This window comes from Syngnathus typhle, linkage group LG13 (genome assembly GCF_033458585.1).
Source record: "Syngnathus typhle isolate RoL2023-S1 ecotype Sweden linkage group LG13, RoL_Styp_1.0, whole genome shotgun sequence".
NCBI classification, from domain to species: Eukaryota; Metazoa; Chordata; class Actinopteri; order Syngnathiformes; family Syngnathidae; genus Syngnathus; species Syngnathus typhle.
Window position 1 is genome coordinate 6,635,126 of NC_083750.1, and position 13,540 is coordinate 6,648,665.

The 13,540-nt window shown below is 48.3% G+C and overlaps 1 protein-coding gene across 4 annotated transcripts; it reads right to left on the reverse strand.

Annotated features, from left to right (window-relative positions):
* Window positions 1–60: 60 nt before the first annotated feature.
* LOC133165069 (zinc finger E-box-binding homeobox 1-like) lies at window positions 61–13,253 on the reverse strand. Of its 4 annotated transcripts, none has more exons than XM_061294466.1 (8): window positions 12,916–13,253; window positions 7,405–7,587; window positions 6,898–7,101; window positions 6,414–6,613; window positions 5,374–5,506; window positions 3,446–5,067; window positions 3,215–3,371; window positions 61–3,089 (listed from the first exon to the last, which is right to left on the reverse strand). In XM_061294466.1, the coding sequence occupies exons 1-8, from the start codon at window positions 12,971–12,973 to the stop codon at window positions 2,446–2,448; spliced, it is 3,201 nt and encodes a 1,066-aa protein (XP_061150450.1). In that variant the 5' UTR covers window positions 12,974–13,253; the 3' UTR covers window positions 61–2,445. The 4 variants fall into 4 exon arrangements, with proteins under 4 accessions (XP_061150450.1, XP_061150447.1, XP_061150449.1 ...); XM_061294463.1 differs by having other exon boundaries at window positions 6,414–6,616; window positions 12,916–13,249; XM_061294465.1 differs by lacking the exon at window positions 12,916–13,253 and adding an exon at window positions 12,274–12,763 and having other exon boundaries at window positions 6,414–6,616.
* Between the last annotated feature and the right edge of the window lie 287 nt (window positions 13,254–13,540).

Sequence of the window (13,540 nt, forward strand, 5' to 3'; positions counted from 1 at the left end):
TTTGAAATCAGCTAACGGATTACTCTGATTTTGAAATCATCCAGTCGGAGTCAAACAGAGTCAAGGATGAAGTCACATGTTTATTGTGAATGGACTAACATTAGCAAAAAAGGGTTAACGTGATGCAACACCATGGCACGATAAAAAAAAAAAAGAAATCAAAGCACAAAAAAAATTCAAAGCAAAACAGTTGGAACTTCATTTCATGCGTTTTCAATCAGTAGCTTCATAACGACAACGTGTAACACTTTCATTCGGCTTTTCTTCATTATATAAACACTTGAATAGAGTACGAGATGAATATTTTAACTTGTTTTTCTTCATATTTTGTATCTGTAAAACAAATCCAGAAAAGTCCCAGAACCACACGGTGGGCTTTGCTTGTTTGATTTGCTGTTTTTTTGGTACTAAAATATATTATCAATTGACCCTACGCTCATGTACACTACCAATAATAATAATGCGTAATAAATAACCCACATAAGGAAAATACAAAAAAAAAGACATAAATATATATATATATAAAAAAAATTGTGTCAAGACTTTGTAATACTGGCTTTGTTAAAAACACAACAATAACATCAACAAAAATACTGTTTCGGTAAAGTCAAACAAGAAAACGCGCAAGTGCCACATTGGCTAACGTTTGCCACCAAAAGTGCGGGACAGCGCGCCGCCATTTTCAACCTGTACAACTGCGCATGTGGGACAAAAAGAAATCAAGTGTTTTAGGTTGAACTCGAAGTGAAATGTTCACAATCTTATTGAAAAACAAGATTTCAGAGAAGGAAATTGTACAAATTCTTTGTAAACTTGACCTTTTATGGCTTCACAATGGAAATAAGACCTAAAAAATCTTGAACTTGTTTCCATTTTTGATTGAATAGAAACTTTTGACTTGATTGACTTGACTGATTTGATTTTTCAATTTTTTACAAATGACAAACATCGACATCAGGTATTACCAAATCATTGTCAAGTCATTTTAGATGTGAGTTTAAGGAAAGTTGAGTTAAACTGAAATGTTAACAAAATCCTTTTTTAAGTTTAAGAATAAAATACATTTTGAAGTTGATTTATTTCAGTTAATATGTAAACATGACTTTAAGTGTAAAGAAAAATGGCAATTGTGTAAGTACATTTAAAATGACTGCTTCATGAACCGCATCAACAATTGGAAAAGAATAATTTTAAGATGTATTGATTTTTTTATGCTAAAAAGTGGAAAATTGGCTTTACCAATGGTAATGACAAAGTTTTAAAATGGATGAAAATCATTAAAACCGGTCTTTTTTTTTTTAATGGTGAGACAGCGAATGTACTCGCCTTAGCAAGTTTAGAAAAAACGAATAATTGTTCAAATTACGCAAAGGATTTGATGTCATCCTGCATGTGGCGGCTATGGTTAGCAGGCGGCCAAACGGCGCCAATGTGGCGCCGGGCACTTGTAACAGACGTAAATACGAAAGCATCGCAGGAAAGCGACGGCAAGTAACACGCAAGGTAAAGTAACAAACAGAGGTTTGCCAAGACGATGACAACGACAACACTGTTCAATGGCACTTTTAACAGCACGCAGGTCTTGCATAAGGCAGGGGGCGCCGCCCATTTTTCTCAAGGCTGGCTTGGGGGGGGGGGATACTTCTTTTGTCTTCCTTAAGGCTAACAGTCAAAATGAAAACAAACGGCGGCTGACATTAACAAACGCCAGATAACACTGAAAGGGTGACGGATGGAAAAACCGTAGTGCAGCGCTTTTTGTTCGTAAAACTTGAGGAAAATACTGAAGTCGGAAACGTTGGCAATTCAAAACAAAACAAAAAAACTGTAAAATCGAGTTAGTAACACAAAGCAAAGCATCTATAAACATTTGTAACACTGATAGATGTATAAGGAAGAAAAAAAGTTCAGGCACACCTGGGTGTTTGGACACAGTAGTGGACCGTTAAAAGCAGCCAACCGGAGCCGCAGCCGCAGCTTGAGCCAGAAGTGCAACTGGACCCTGAACCGCCGCAGTTGGGAGATTGCAGACGGGCTTCCCCCCATAGAATACAACTGCAAAATATGCATTTTTAAGTGCAGTGAGGCCCCACATATTCCAAGGCCAAATCACCAATTTAATTTGGGGGACGATTCTCTTCAAGAAAAGATTAGTGCCAAACAATTCTTCTTTTGAGCCTTTGAGGAGGTTTGTCTGAACAAAGTTAGTGCTTTGCCGTCATCTTGGGCAATTTGAAAGCTTTTTTTGGGGTGGGGTGGGGGCTGCCAGACACTGTCAAGTCATTTCTTGTCAGACTAAAAAGTACTGACTGAGTAAAAACAGTACGTCAGTCAACAGGCTGTCACAGTTTCCATGTCATTTTTCGATGGGCCAGTGCATTTTCAAAAGGGTTTATATTCCCTACGAATTGGATCTGGAGCCAGAGGAGTAGAAGCTGGAGTCTCTCAAAGCGTGGGGGATTGGGGTGTCGCAGCTTGGTCGTCGGAGGATTCCTCGCTGTCCGACCAGTCCCTGATTCTTTTATACGCGCAGTCGGCCATCTGTTCCAGGTGGACTCCGGCCGCCTCCGCCTGGTCCGCCTTGTCCTCGACGGGCGCCTCCTGCGTCTGGTCATGCTTCAGCTCCACCTCCACCACCTGGCACGCAAACTCATCCACGTCGAGGTTTTTCTCTTTCTCTTCAGGTCCTTCTTCCACTTCCCCGTCATCGTCACTGTCGTTAAAGTCGCCCTCGTAGATTTCGCACTCGCCATCGTCCACCTGCACCACCCGGATGTCGTCGACGCACACGGCTTCGTCGTCGTCGTCCTCGCTCTCGCCGACGTCCGAGTCCAGCGCGGCGTCCGGACTGCCCGCCACCGTGGCCGCGCTATCGCCGTCCGGGCTGAGGCCGGAATCAGACCCGTCCCGCTTGCAGTAGGAGTAGCGGTGGTTCATGTGCTGAGAGTAGGAACCGGAGTGCGAGAAGCGCTTGCCGCACTTGTTGCACTGGTAAGGTTTCTCGCCCGAGTGGAGACGCGAGTGCTCGATCAGGTGGTGCTTGTGCTTGAAGGCCTTCTTGCACACCGGGCACTCGTGAGGACGCTTTCCTGCAAATACAAACCAAAAGGTCACAATGAGTGTATGTGCATGTGATGTGATGACTATGCCACCACGCAAGTCCTAAAAAGTCAGACTCTCCCCCCCCCCCTACCTGCGGTCAGAGTCGGCATACCTGTGTGTTCGTATTTGTGCCTGAGCAAGGAGCTCCCCTTTTGGAAGACCTTGTTGCACAGGTCACAGGAATAGACGCCATTTTCCAGACGCGGCTTCTTCATGAGTGATATCTCCTTCTGCTCATCTGCCACAGCGTCGGCGCTCTGTTCGTGCGTCTGCACGGAAAAACAGCCAAAGAAAAGTTCAAGTCCGGTCAGCTTCAAAAAGCCCTTTTCCACGGAGCTCATACCTTGTGCCCGTTGAGCACGACCGTCTCGGCCGCGCCTCCGGCCGTGTTGGCATAGGTGTAGGTGAGCTGCGGGATGAGGATGGTCCGCTTGGCAGAGCCCCCCATGGCGCCAAGGCACCCCACCGTGCCCTGACCGGCGATGGCCACTAGGGTGGGCAGCTGCGGGCTGGGCACGATGCTGACGGCAGTTGTGCGCGTTTGAGGCGTGGCCACGTAGACGGTGCGACCGCCCACCTGCTCCTTCCTCAGGCAGGTCAGATTCAGAGTGGCGGGGGGGACACCCTCGGAAGGCGCGGCGGCGCAAGTGGTGGCAGTGAGGGGCTTTGGGAGGGACAGGTCCAGAGGTTCTGCCTGGGACTCTGTGACCTCCGGGTCGTCCGGCTCGCTTTTGACGATGACCAAGTCGCTGGGGTTCAACGAGGGGGAATCAGACCGGGATCCAGATGCGGCTCGTTTGCCGCCGTCTACCGACTCAGAGTTTAAACGCTGAGCCGTCCCGTCTCGGCAGCTCTTTGTCCCAGAGTTCCTCTTGGCAAACCATTTCTGCACCACGCCCACGGGAATACGAACCGAGTCCGAGATCTTTTCCAGCTCTGCCCGGTCGGGGTTGGCGTTGGAGGCAAAGTAGGTCTTCAGGAGGCTCAAGAGATCGTTCTCGGCCGGCTCCTGCTGCAGGGTCACCCCAGCGTCGCTGAGCAAGGCGGCAAAGGACGGGTCCAACGCGGCCGAGTCCACCGCCTCCCCGTTGGCTGCCTTGTGGTGCTGGAGCAAGTGTAGTGCCTCCAGGTGCTCGGGGCACTCCTCGCAAAGTGAACAAGCGCTAGAGCCGCAGTCAGGCGGAGCCGCCTCCCCCTCTTCCGTCTTGACGCTCACCGCTTGCTCTGTTTTTGTTTCCGTGATGAGCACAGACTCTTCAGGCTCATCCTTGACCAGGCTGAGGTCCACCTCGGGAGTGGGCGGCTTAACCGCCGTTCTGGTCGGGACGGGTGGAGCCGGGGCAATGTTGTTTTTGACAAAAACCGGCATGGGGTGGGCGGGGACGCTGGAAGTGGCGGCGGCGGCCGGGGCGGGTCCAATGCGATAGTTGATGATGATTTTGGTGGTGCCGTCGTGGTCCACGAAGGCGGGCAGGCTGATGATCTGCTGCTGAGGTTGCTGTAGCACGAGACCCGGCTTGCCCTGCACCGTGGCCCCGTTGGGGGGTCCCAAAACCTGCCTCAAAACGTTGCCATCCAGAGCCACCTTCAGGACGTTCTGCAGCTCACTCAGGTTGATGTTGATGGGCGGCACCAGACCCACGGTGGGGATCACCATAGCCACGCCCTGAGATAGGGCTTGGGGCGCCGCCCCGTTCGCCGCTGGTGCCGCTGCCACCGCGGCCGGCTTGCCGGGGTGCTCGCTCGCCTCCGATTTGATTTGCGTGACAGGGAGCTGCTCTTGCAAGGGTTTGCTTTCCACCCGCGGGACGTCGACGATGGGCGGCGGCGACTTGACGGCCTTGCGGGCCATGCCGTTGGGGGCGCTGGCCGCACTCACGCACTTCTTGCTACTGATGTGCGAGCTGTACGAGCCTGAGTGGGAGAATCGCTTCTTGCAGTTGGAGCACTCGTATGGTTTCTCTCCTGGAAAGGAAAGCAAAACAATCGCAATGAGAGGAACTGGAGTCAAAAGTCAAAATCAATGGTTTTGACAAACAATCTCCAAAGCAAAACTGGGTAAAACTCTAAAAGCGACACTTCGGTCTCAAAAGATGAGCTCAATTCAGTTTTGAGTATCACTAGTCAAACAATTGAACAACTCCAATTCAAATAAGAAGATGGAGATTCCCTTTGCGAGACATTCAGCCCTAGTTTTCTTCCAACAATGATTTTACAAATGCTTTCTTTTCACATTTTAGCCGGGGCAAGTTGCTGAACAATCAAACTCACCGCTGTGAATGCGCAGGTGCTCCTTCAGGTGGTGCTTGTACTTGAAGGCTTTGAAGCACTCTGTGCACTTGAACTTGCGAGCACCTCCTCCACTTCCACCGCCACCGCCGCCGCCAGACGACTGCACGTGACGCTGAGGTGGCAAAAAAAAGGAGATGCCGTCAGACAAAGCAATATAAAAAGGAATTAGCTAGCGTAAAGAACCGGCCCTGCTAATGCCACAGAGAAGCGAGGCAGGTGAGAACACGTGTCACCAAAAAGGAGGGGCCAAGCACAGCTGGACTGGTTCACTGCGATAAATCGCTAGGGGTGCTTTCCCAGAAGAGAGCGGCTGTTTCAGCCAGGGCATAAGAAACCAAATCGTCAGAATAATAAAAAAAAAAAATTCTATTTGGACTACTACTATAAAGGTGGCTTTGGTTTTAAACAATCGTTTGCATGCCAAAGTGGAGCAGACGTGGTCCGGTAGCACCTGCGCATTACTTCCGTTAATCATTCATTATCTATCATCCATCTGCTTCTTCAGGTTTGTTTGACTTTTTAACTGTCGATAGTGGAACTATCAAAAAGCAAAAACCTGGCCGTGGTATTAGTTACGTACACCCAGACAGTCAACAATTTCCAGTTCTTGCAAAGACAGGAATGCTGTCTTTCAACTGGAATGGGTTCTTTGGAATCCAAGCCAGTTTTGCTTCAGATTTGGTATGACACCTGATCATCATGGCCCAAAACACACATGGACTCTTCACATTTTAGTTTGAAATTTGGGTAAACCATTTCCAACTTTGGCCATTTTCCTTTTGCTGCATTGGATTGGGAAGGCATCTATATCATGAGAAGACCCACAAAAAAAGTCTGAAACTGGGAGATCATTTTGGAAGACATTTTGGTCATTCCCAAGTGTCAAAGAAAAAAAAATTTTTTTTGACCAGCTGGAACCAAAATTTTAAAATGGCTGATGTTAAATTGTGAAAGAGGAGAGTGGCCAAGTTTGACAACTGGCCATAATTTGTTTTTTAAAAAAAGGTGATTGTCCCGACCTGCTCCTTGTTGCCCCGGTGGTGGCTCATGTGCCTCTCGAGTTGCGAGCGGTACGTGAAGGTGTAGCTGCAGTGTGAGCATCTGTAGTTGTCTTCACTGGTCTCGTGGCGGTACTTGATGTGCTCCTTCAGCGAAGCGTTGCGCTTGTAACCCCGCGAACAATACGGACACGTGTGCAGCTGAAACGTGTCTGGCGTGCCTGCTGGAAAAATCAAAAGACGGCCTGAGCTTCTGCTAAGTTCACTCCCAACTTCTGCTGGATCTGTTTCTCCAATGACAACACAGACTATCAGGAGACTGCTGCAGAAATGCGTGGATGCTTAAGGGCGCAGTCGTCACTGCTTTCAACCGGTCTGAACTAAGTGTGCAGGAGGGTGCCGAAGATTAGGTTTGTTTCATTGAAGACAAAATTGTCTTTGATGTTCACAAAAATGACTTGTTTGTGGGCGGCGCTGTCCAGGTCACAATATTTGCTCGCGTTACCATTTTCGTCGGCGCCCCCCGTTTCCGTGGGACTCTGCTCATCGTCAGCGGCTTCCGGGTAGAGGGCGGCCGTCTCTCCTTTCCGGATGATCTCCTGCTCCTCTTCTTCCTCTTCTTCCTTCACAACAACCTGCCCCTCCATCTTTCCGTCGCCTCCTCGTCCATCTTCACCTTCTTCTCCAGACACATGCTGATCCTCTTTCACTGAAAACACACACAAAACATGGTTGGAATGATTCCATCTGGAAAAAAAAAAAGCTGCTCTGCAGAGACACCGCTAGAGGGCACTACAAGCTAGGAAAATAAGTTTGAAAACAGGCTGTAACGTTTTCAATTAGGGTCTTCCTTCCTTCCTTCCTTCCTGCCTTCCTTCCTTCCTTCCTTCCTTTGGTTATTCTGAAATCAAATGTTTTAGTTTCCGTTGCATGGACTCCATGTTTGAGCCAGGTTCAAACATATTTGTCCACATCATTAGGCGTCCCAATACTTGAGTTCAACATGTTCTACCTCCATTACAAGCGCCGTTGTGTGCTAATACTGCATCGGTGGCGTCTGTTGCTTCTTTGGCATGGCGGCGGTCTCTCCTCGCCACGGCGGCGGCCGGCGGGATTTCGTCCTCCACGATGTGTAGCTTGTCATCATCGTCCGAATCAGAGCTGCTGGCCTCCAAGCCGCCGTTCAAGTTTGTCACTGCGGGAGACAAGAGGAAAAGAATAAAGACAAAGCCAGAGGGCATACAATAAGTCTGCTTAACGCAGCAGCATTGTGATGATTACATACTACATAATTGTTGGTGTCTATGTGATATTGTATGTCAATAAGTGGAAGCTATATTCTTGTTGCTAATTATAATGACACAATATTGTCCATTATGTTGCATATAATGTGCATGCAGCAGCAGCATCTTATTGTGAAGGGCCCGTCAAAGCAGATCTCCCCCTGTCTCCCTTCCTGGCGAGCAAGCAGCCCCCACGCCAACCGGTGACCCCAAACAAGAAGTCACGAGCAAAACACGTGGGTACACTAAGTAGCGCACAAACACAACAGGAAAGGAGCGGTTGCCTCAGGTGAGCAAAACTGACATGATGCGCGTCACCAGAGCAGAACTAATGAGTGTGTGCATGTGTGTGTGTTGACCCAGTGCAGCTGTGCAGCGTGAGAAGCCAGCCAAACCCCAACAGACAACTACCCCACTGTGTGTGAGTGGGTGTTCATGCATGTGTGTCTGTGTGTGTGTGTGTGTCTGTCTGCAAGTAAATGTGACCAGACTTCAACACAGAGAGCAGCTGCTGGCTCCTTAAAGAGAAAGAAAGGCCATTTTCTGCTTTTACATGCCAAAAAATGAAATTCAAATAAATTGACACCTTCCTATCATCTCCAACTCACTCATCGAAGCCACCACCTCTGAGTGAGTGTGTCCCATGTAGTCACGTCGTACACCTTTGGTGCCACAGGAAGTGACGTACGTGGAAGCCGCGTGCGCCCACACACAGGAAGTGACACGTGAGGTTCAAACCGGTCAATTCCTGTTTCTGTCCCTCTGTCACATCCTGCTTCACACTCAGGTGAGGCCCTCACATTTAGATGTCTCAAACTATGGCAATTAAGGTGGACAAATGTAACACACACACACACGCACACACACACACACACAATAACTGTGGCACAGCATCCACGTTGGGGGGACAGGATGTTCCGTGTCAGATATGCCTGTCACTTTAGCTTTTGCGCAAGCACTTTCTCTCCAACTTTGAGTCCACTGGAGGTCAAGTGAACTTGCAACCAATGATTGCAAATCACCTGCTAACACAGAGCAAAAGTGTACATGTTTTTTTTTTCCACCAGAGCCTCAAAGGATGATTTCTTATGCTAAAATTAACCACTAATTATTGTGTTTGTACAATATACCATTTAGCAGAAGGGGAGCACCGGGTGATACGTGCCCCTTCCAAATTTTAACGGGACTTTCAGACATTACTTTTACTTTGATGAGGTGCCGTTGCACGGGAAGTCCACGTGTCACACTAGCAAGCAGTTAGTGCAGTTAGCACGTAGCACATTAGCATCACCGCCGTCAATCAGGTTCCCCCCAAGTGGCCTCCATTAGCGCTCCTCCACGGGGATTCGTCAGTCTCGGAGGCGCTGCGACTTTATGCTGAACAGCTTCATCAACATGGACCCCGGGGACGTGACACACACACACACACACACACACACACACACACACACACACACACACACAAACATATACACTGGTATTTCAATTACACAGCTTCTACTCTTGGCGGTCTTAAAAAAAAAAAAAAAACATAACTATACTGCATGTAAATGAAATCCATTTTTAAAAGCGAACAGTCGTTTTGATCATTTTGTAACACTCTTGCTGATACTAAATCGACAAACTGACTGATTTTATTTATGGAAATTGCACATTTGTACAATTGTATAAGCATTTATAACAATACATTTACCATGGTAAATCTAAAAAAAAATTGTATTTCTGTTGCTTTCTTTGGGAGATTGGGGCCCGACAAACTCTGCCTAGCAATGAGTCCTTGCAAAGCATTAAGTTAGTTGAAAGAATAAAATGATTTAAAGAGGAGCTGAAGTACGGCTGTTACATAAGTAAGTCTACCTACAGTCAGTGCTCGGTGCGGTGTGCTTCATTCCAAGCCCACCCCCAACCCCCCCTTTGAGTGCAACCAGCTGCTTCTTTTGAGCCTCTCAGGCCAAAGAAAGAAAGAGAAAGTAGGACGGCGAGATATGCAAATTAAATACCGCCACAAGAGAGACGCAGGACTTTCCCACCACCCACACTGGAGGAGGGGGTTTAGGCAACACACACGAGCCATTATGGAATTCCTTCAACATCAATCAAATGTTTTGCTTGATCAAAACGATGTCGATTAACGATAAAGAAGAAGCAGCGATGACGCTATCGTTCATCTGTTGCATAATTGTGACTGTGGAAGCTGAAAAAGCAGGATTTGGCTCAACTGTAATCTGGCGCGCTTAAAAAGTTGTCATCAAAAGTGAAAGAAAGGCTTAGAGGTATACCGGACTGAGAGAAAGAAAGGAGACAGCAAACAGACAAAAAAGGGGAGGCGAGTTAAAAGCCATGACTCAAAAAATGGCAAACGTCTTGCTGTGTACTCTTTTCCATTGCTCTCTCTGCCGACCAGCAGGTGTTGTTATGGTACGGCTGCCAACGGAACCGCTTCTCTCGTGTTGAGGGAAGATGCCACCCATGTCAACAGCAGTGCGATGAAGTCTACGCGGATCATTTGAGTCACTTATTGAAGCATGCTGATGACATCACGGCATTTTAGCCCATTATGATGTAACGTGATTACTTAACAGCTCACATTGGGCCGATTCGCACATATGCTCCGAAAGGCTAACACAAAGCGTTTGTAGTTTGGGGCGGGGGGGGGGGGGGTGAACTCTGACCTTTTGAAGGGGGGCTGAGCGGGTGTTAGGGGTCCCATGCAAACACTTCATTGTCCAGATGCTAAGGCCACGCCCCCACCCCCACCTCGTCCCGCCTCCGCAACACTTGGCAACACCATACTAACGCGGTAGCTTAACGCTCACATTCGAGGTTTCAGCTTGGCATTTCCTCTTTCGGACAAAATAAGACTCATAAAGAGCGCGTGCCCTCATATGACACCAACGCTAAATTAAGGCTGACTTAGTCATATGTTAGAATGCAATAGAACAGGATGAATGGGCAATTTCAACATGTCCAATTCACGGCTACCCGGCGACGTTAACACAATTATTTTGCAATGTTTTTACATTTTTCCTGATTTTTCAACATTTTAGTCTCCTACTATTTGGACTTCTGGGGAATTTTACAACCTTTAAACATTTTTTTTTATCCTGACATGTTCCGCTTCCATCGGCAGCTGTAACCATTTTTGCAGAAGTGGACTCACGTAAACACAATTTATATATTCATATAAATGTTTGAAAAATTCAAAATTTTACGTTAAAATAAAAGTTTAGTCACTTCACTGTCTTATCCAAAAGTGTTTTCCCAGATAATTCAATTCATTCTTGTGACACTACAATTTCTCCTTTAGAAGCATTTGTAATTTTATCATTTTATTATGGGAAGACATTTTGAAGATATTTTCTATTACAAATGTATCCTATTCTTATGCCTTTTCCTGCTACTTTGCATGAATACCACGCAGCCAACAATATATGAATAGTCGCCACACTTATGACAGTAAATAACCAACTGTTAAACCCTGGTCTATGACATCATGAGAACACGTGATTTCCACAAGGCAGGTCATCACCATCATCCTCATCATTTTCATTATCATCATCAAACGGCCTCGCCTCGTGCATAACGATAAAAAGGGGGAGGGAGAATCACCTGCGGCCATGACAGCACCTTGACTCCCTCCCCATCCCGTGTCCCCACCTCGTCCTCCCAAAGCCGTCAGCGCACCAGGCGCGTCACAAACATCCCTTGAAAAGGCACCTTGGCTTGGCGTAGGTTTTACATCACCTGTGCGACAGACACCACGGAGTCAAGCGAGCCTCAGCCGGCGAGGGGGACTCGACCCCACCCCAACCCGCCTCCCTCCACTGCAGTGTCGGCCGCCATTGAGCCGATAAAAGTGCGAATGAAGCGAACAGCACAATGGACGCCGTAGCACCACGCGTGGAGTCGAATTTTTTTCTCACCAACCAAACACGCAACAACGAAAAAAGGGGCAAAGAAATAAAATCACGCACAAGAGGGTCACGATGACAAAAATCCCGCGAGATTATAAAAGCCAAAAAGAATAAAAGGGGAGGAAAAAAGCATCGCTACCTGCGCAGGTTGTCATTTGCAGCCCCCTTGTGTGTGCGTGTGCGGGTCGAGATCCTCGCGACACACACGACACGAGATCCACTTCCGGTCGAGCTTTTGCAGGTACTCTTTTAATTCGTCTTATTTCTAAGCCATCGCAGAGCCGCTTTCAGGTAAACATGAAGAAGATGAGGAAGATGGTGATGATGATGGCTCCTGGACGGACGCACCGTCGTGACGTCATCACGACAGGAGAGAGGGGGGTAAAGGTGTTCTCCACCCCCTCCCATCCGCACGCGAATAACGGTCCCTATTAATAGCAGGCTAATACAGCACGCAAACTAACGCCGTGCGTCATTTTTGGCTAAAAACTCACGCGCCGAATATACAGGTGCGTAAAGTACTGACTGATCGGTGTCATACGGTTTACTTTCTGTGGCGTGGAAATGCACTTCCGTGGGGCTTTGCATAGAATTAGCGGATTAGTTAAGCGAGTCCCGTGTGAGCGATGACGCCAAAGATGAAAGTATTTTGTTTCCTTTTTGCGTAATCACCTCCACGCTTACCTTAAACGAAGAAACATTTGGTGCAGCAGCAGGGAGGAGCAGCAGGAGGAAAGCGGGGGGGAGGTGAGGGGGGTTTAGGAAGTGGCCACGAAATAATAAACATCCCATCTCTCTGCCATCACCAAGCCTCGTGCGAAAACGTCGCACTTTATGCACAACTCCCGGAGCCAGGCTCCGACGATGAAAGTGACACCCATTGAGTTGTTGCAACCCCTAAGGACAATCCTTGGCTCGGTTCGGCGGCCCTCCGGAGTCCCGCCGAGCATCGCCCCGGCCCAAGCTTTCATCCGCTGGCCGTTAACAAAGTGCGCGCGAGCAGTGGCCACGTTGCTGTAGAGAAAAGTTAACTACAACAGTGTATAAAGTAGTTGGAATAGATCAAAGAAGTCACAAAACGAGCGCTTGCCTGACTTCTTGTGACGGATAACGGTTCGGAGAAAGTGCCGCTAGGCGGAGGGAGAGACGCCATCCAGGTATAACGGTACACCCCCCCCCCCCCCCTCCCTCTCAGAAAACACACCGCCCCCCATTAAAGTCCACCAAAGTCGATCGCAACAAGTCCGGGAGTGTAAGTGAGAGTCAGGTCCAGGTCCCGGTCCGCACGGCGGCGGTGGCCCGGCCCGGGCGGAGTTTAACACTCACCGCTGCTCCGTTTTGGGTTGGCCTGTTTTCTGCGTTTACACCTGGGGCCATCCGCCATGATCGCCTCGCTGCGAGTCTGAAACACACAGGCACTCGCGAGACACCCCCCTCCCCTCTCTCCCCCCCGCCTTCCATTCCTCACCCACCCATGTGTGCTTTACGACGTCACCTTCCCCCTCCTCCTTTCCGAACACCTGTTTGCGACGCTATCTTCTGCTTTACGACGTCACACCTCCCTCTTCTAAAGGACCCGAACACCTGGTTTGCGACGCTGGTTCTCGCTTTACGGCTAATACCTTCTTACTCTTTTCAATAGCCCCCAACCCCTCCCTTAACCTCTTGCGGGAAAACATCTGGCTTACGACGTAGTTCGCTACATTACGGCAACACTGTTGCGTCAGTTACCTTAGAACCCTCTCTGCTTTTCTAGCACTGAACACCTCTGGTTTGCGTCGCTGCATCCTGCTTTACGGTAAACACCTTCTTATTCGTTCCCATGGATCCTCGAATTTTAATTATTTCCAGACCTCAACGCGCACTCAACACAAACACAACACTGTTGACATGAGCTATAGAATAAGCTCATGAAAAATAGCATGACACATGATTATGTGGATGCCATTGA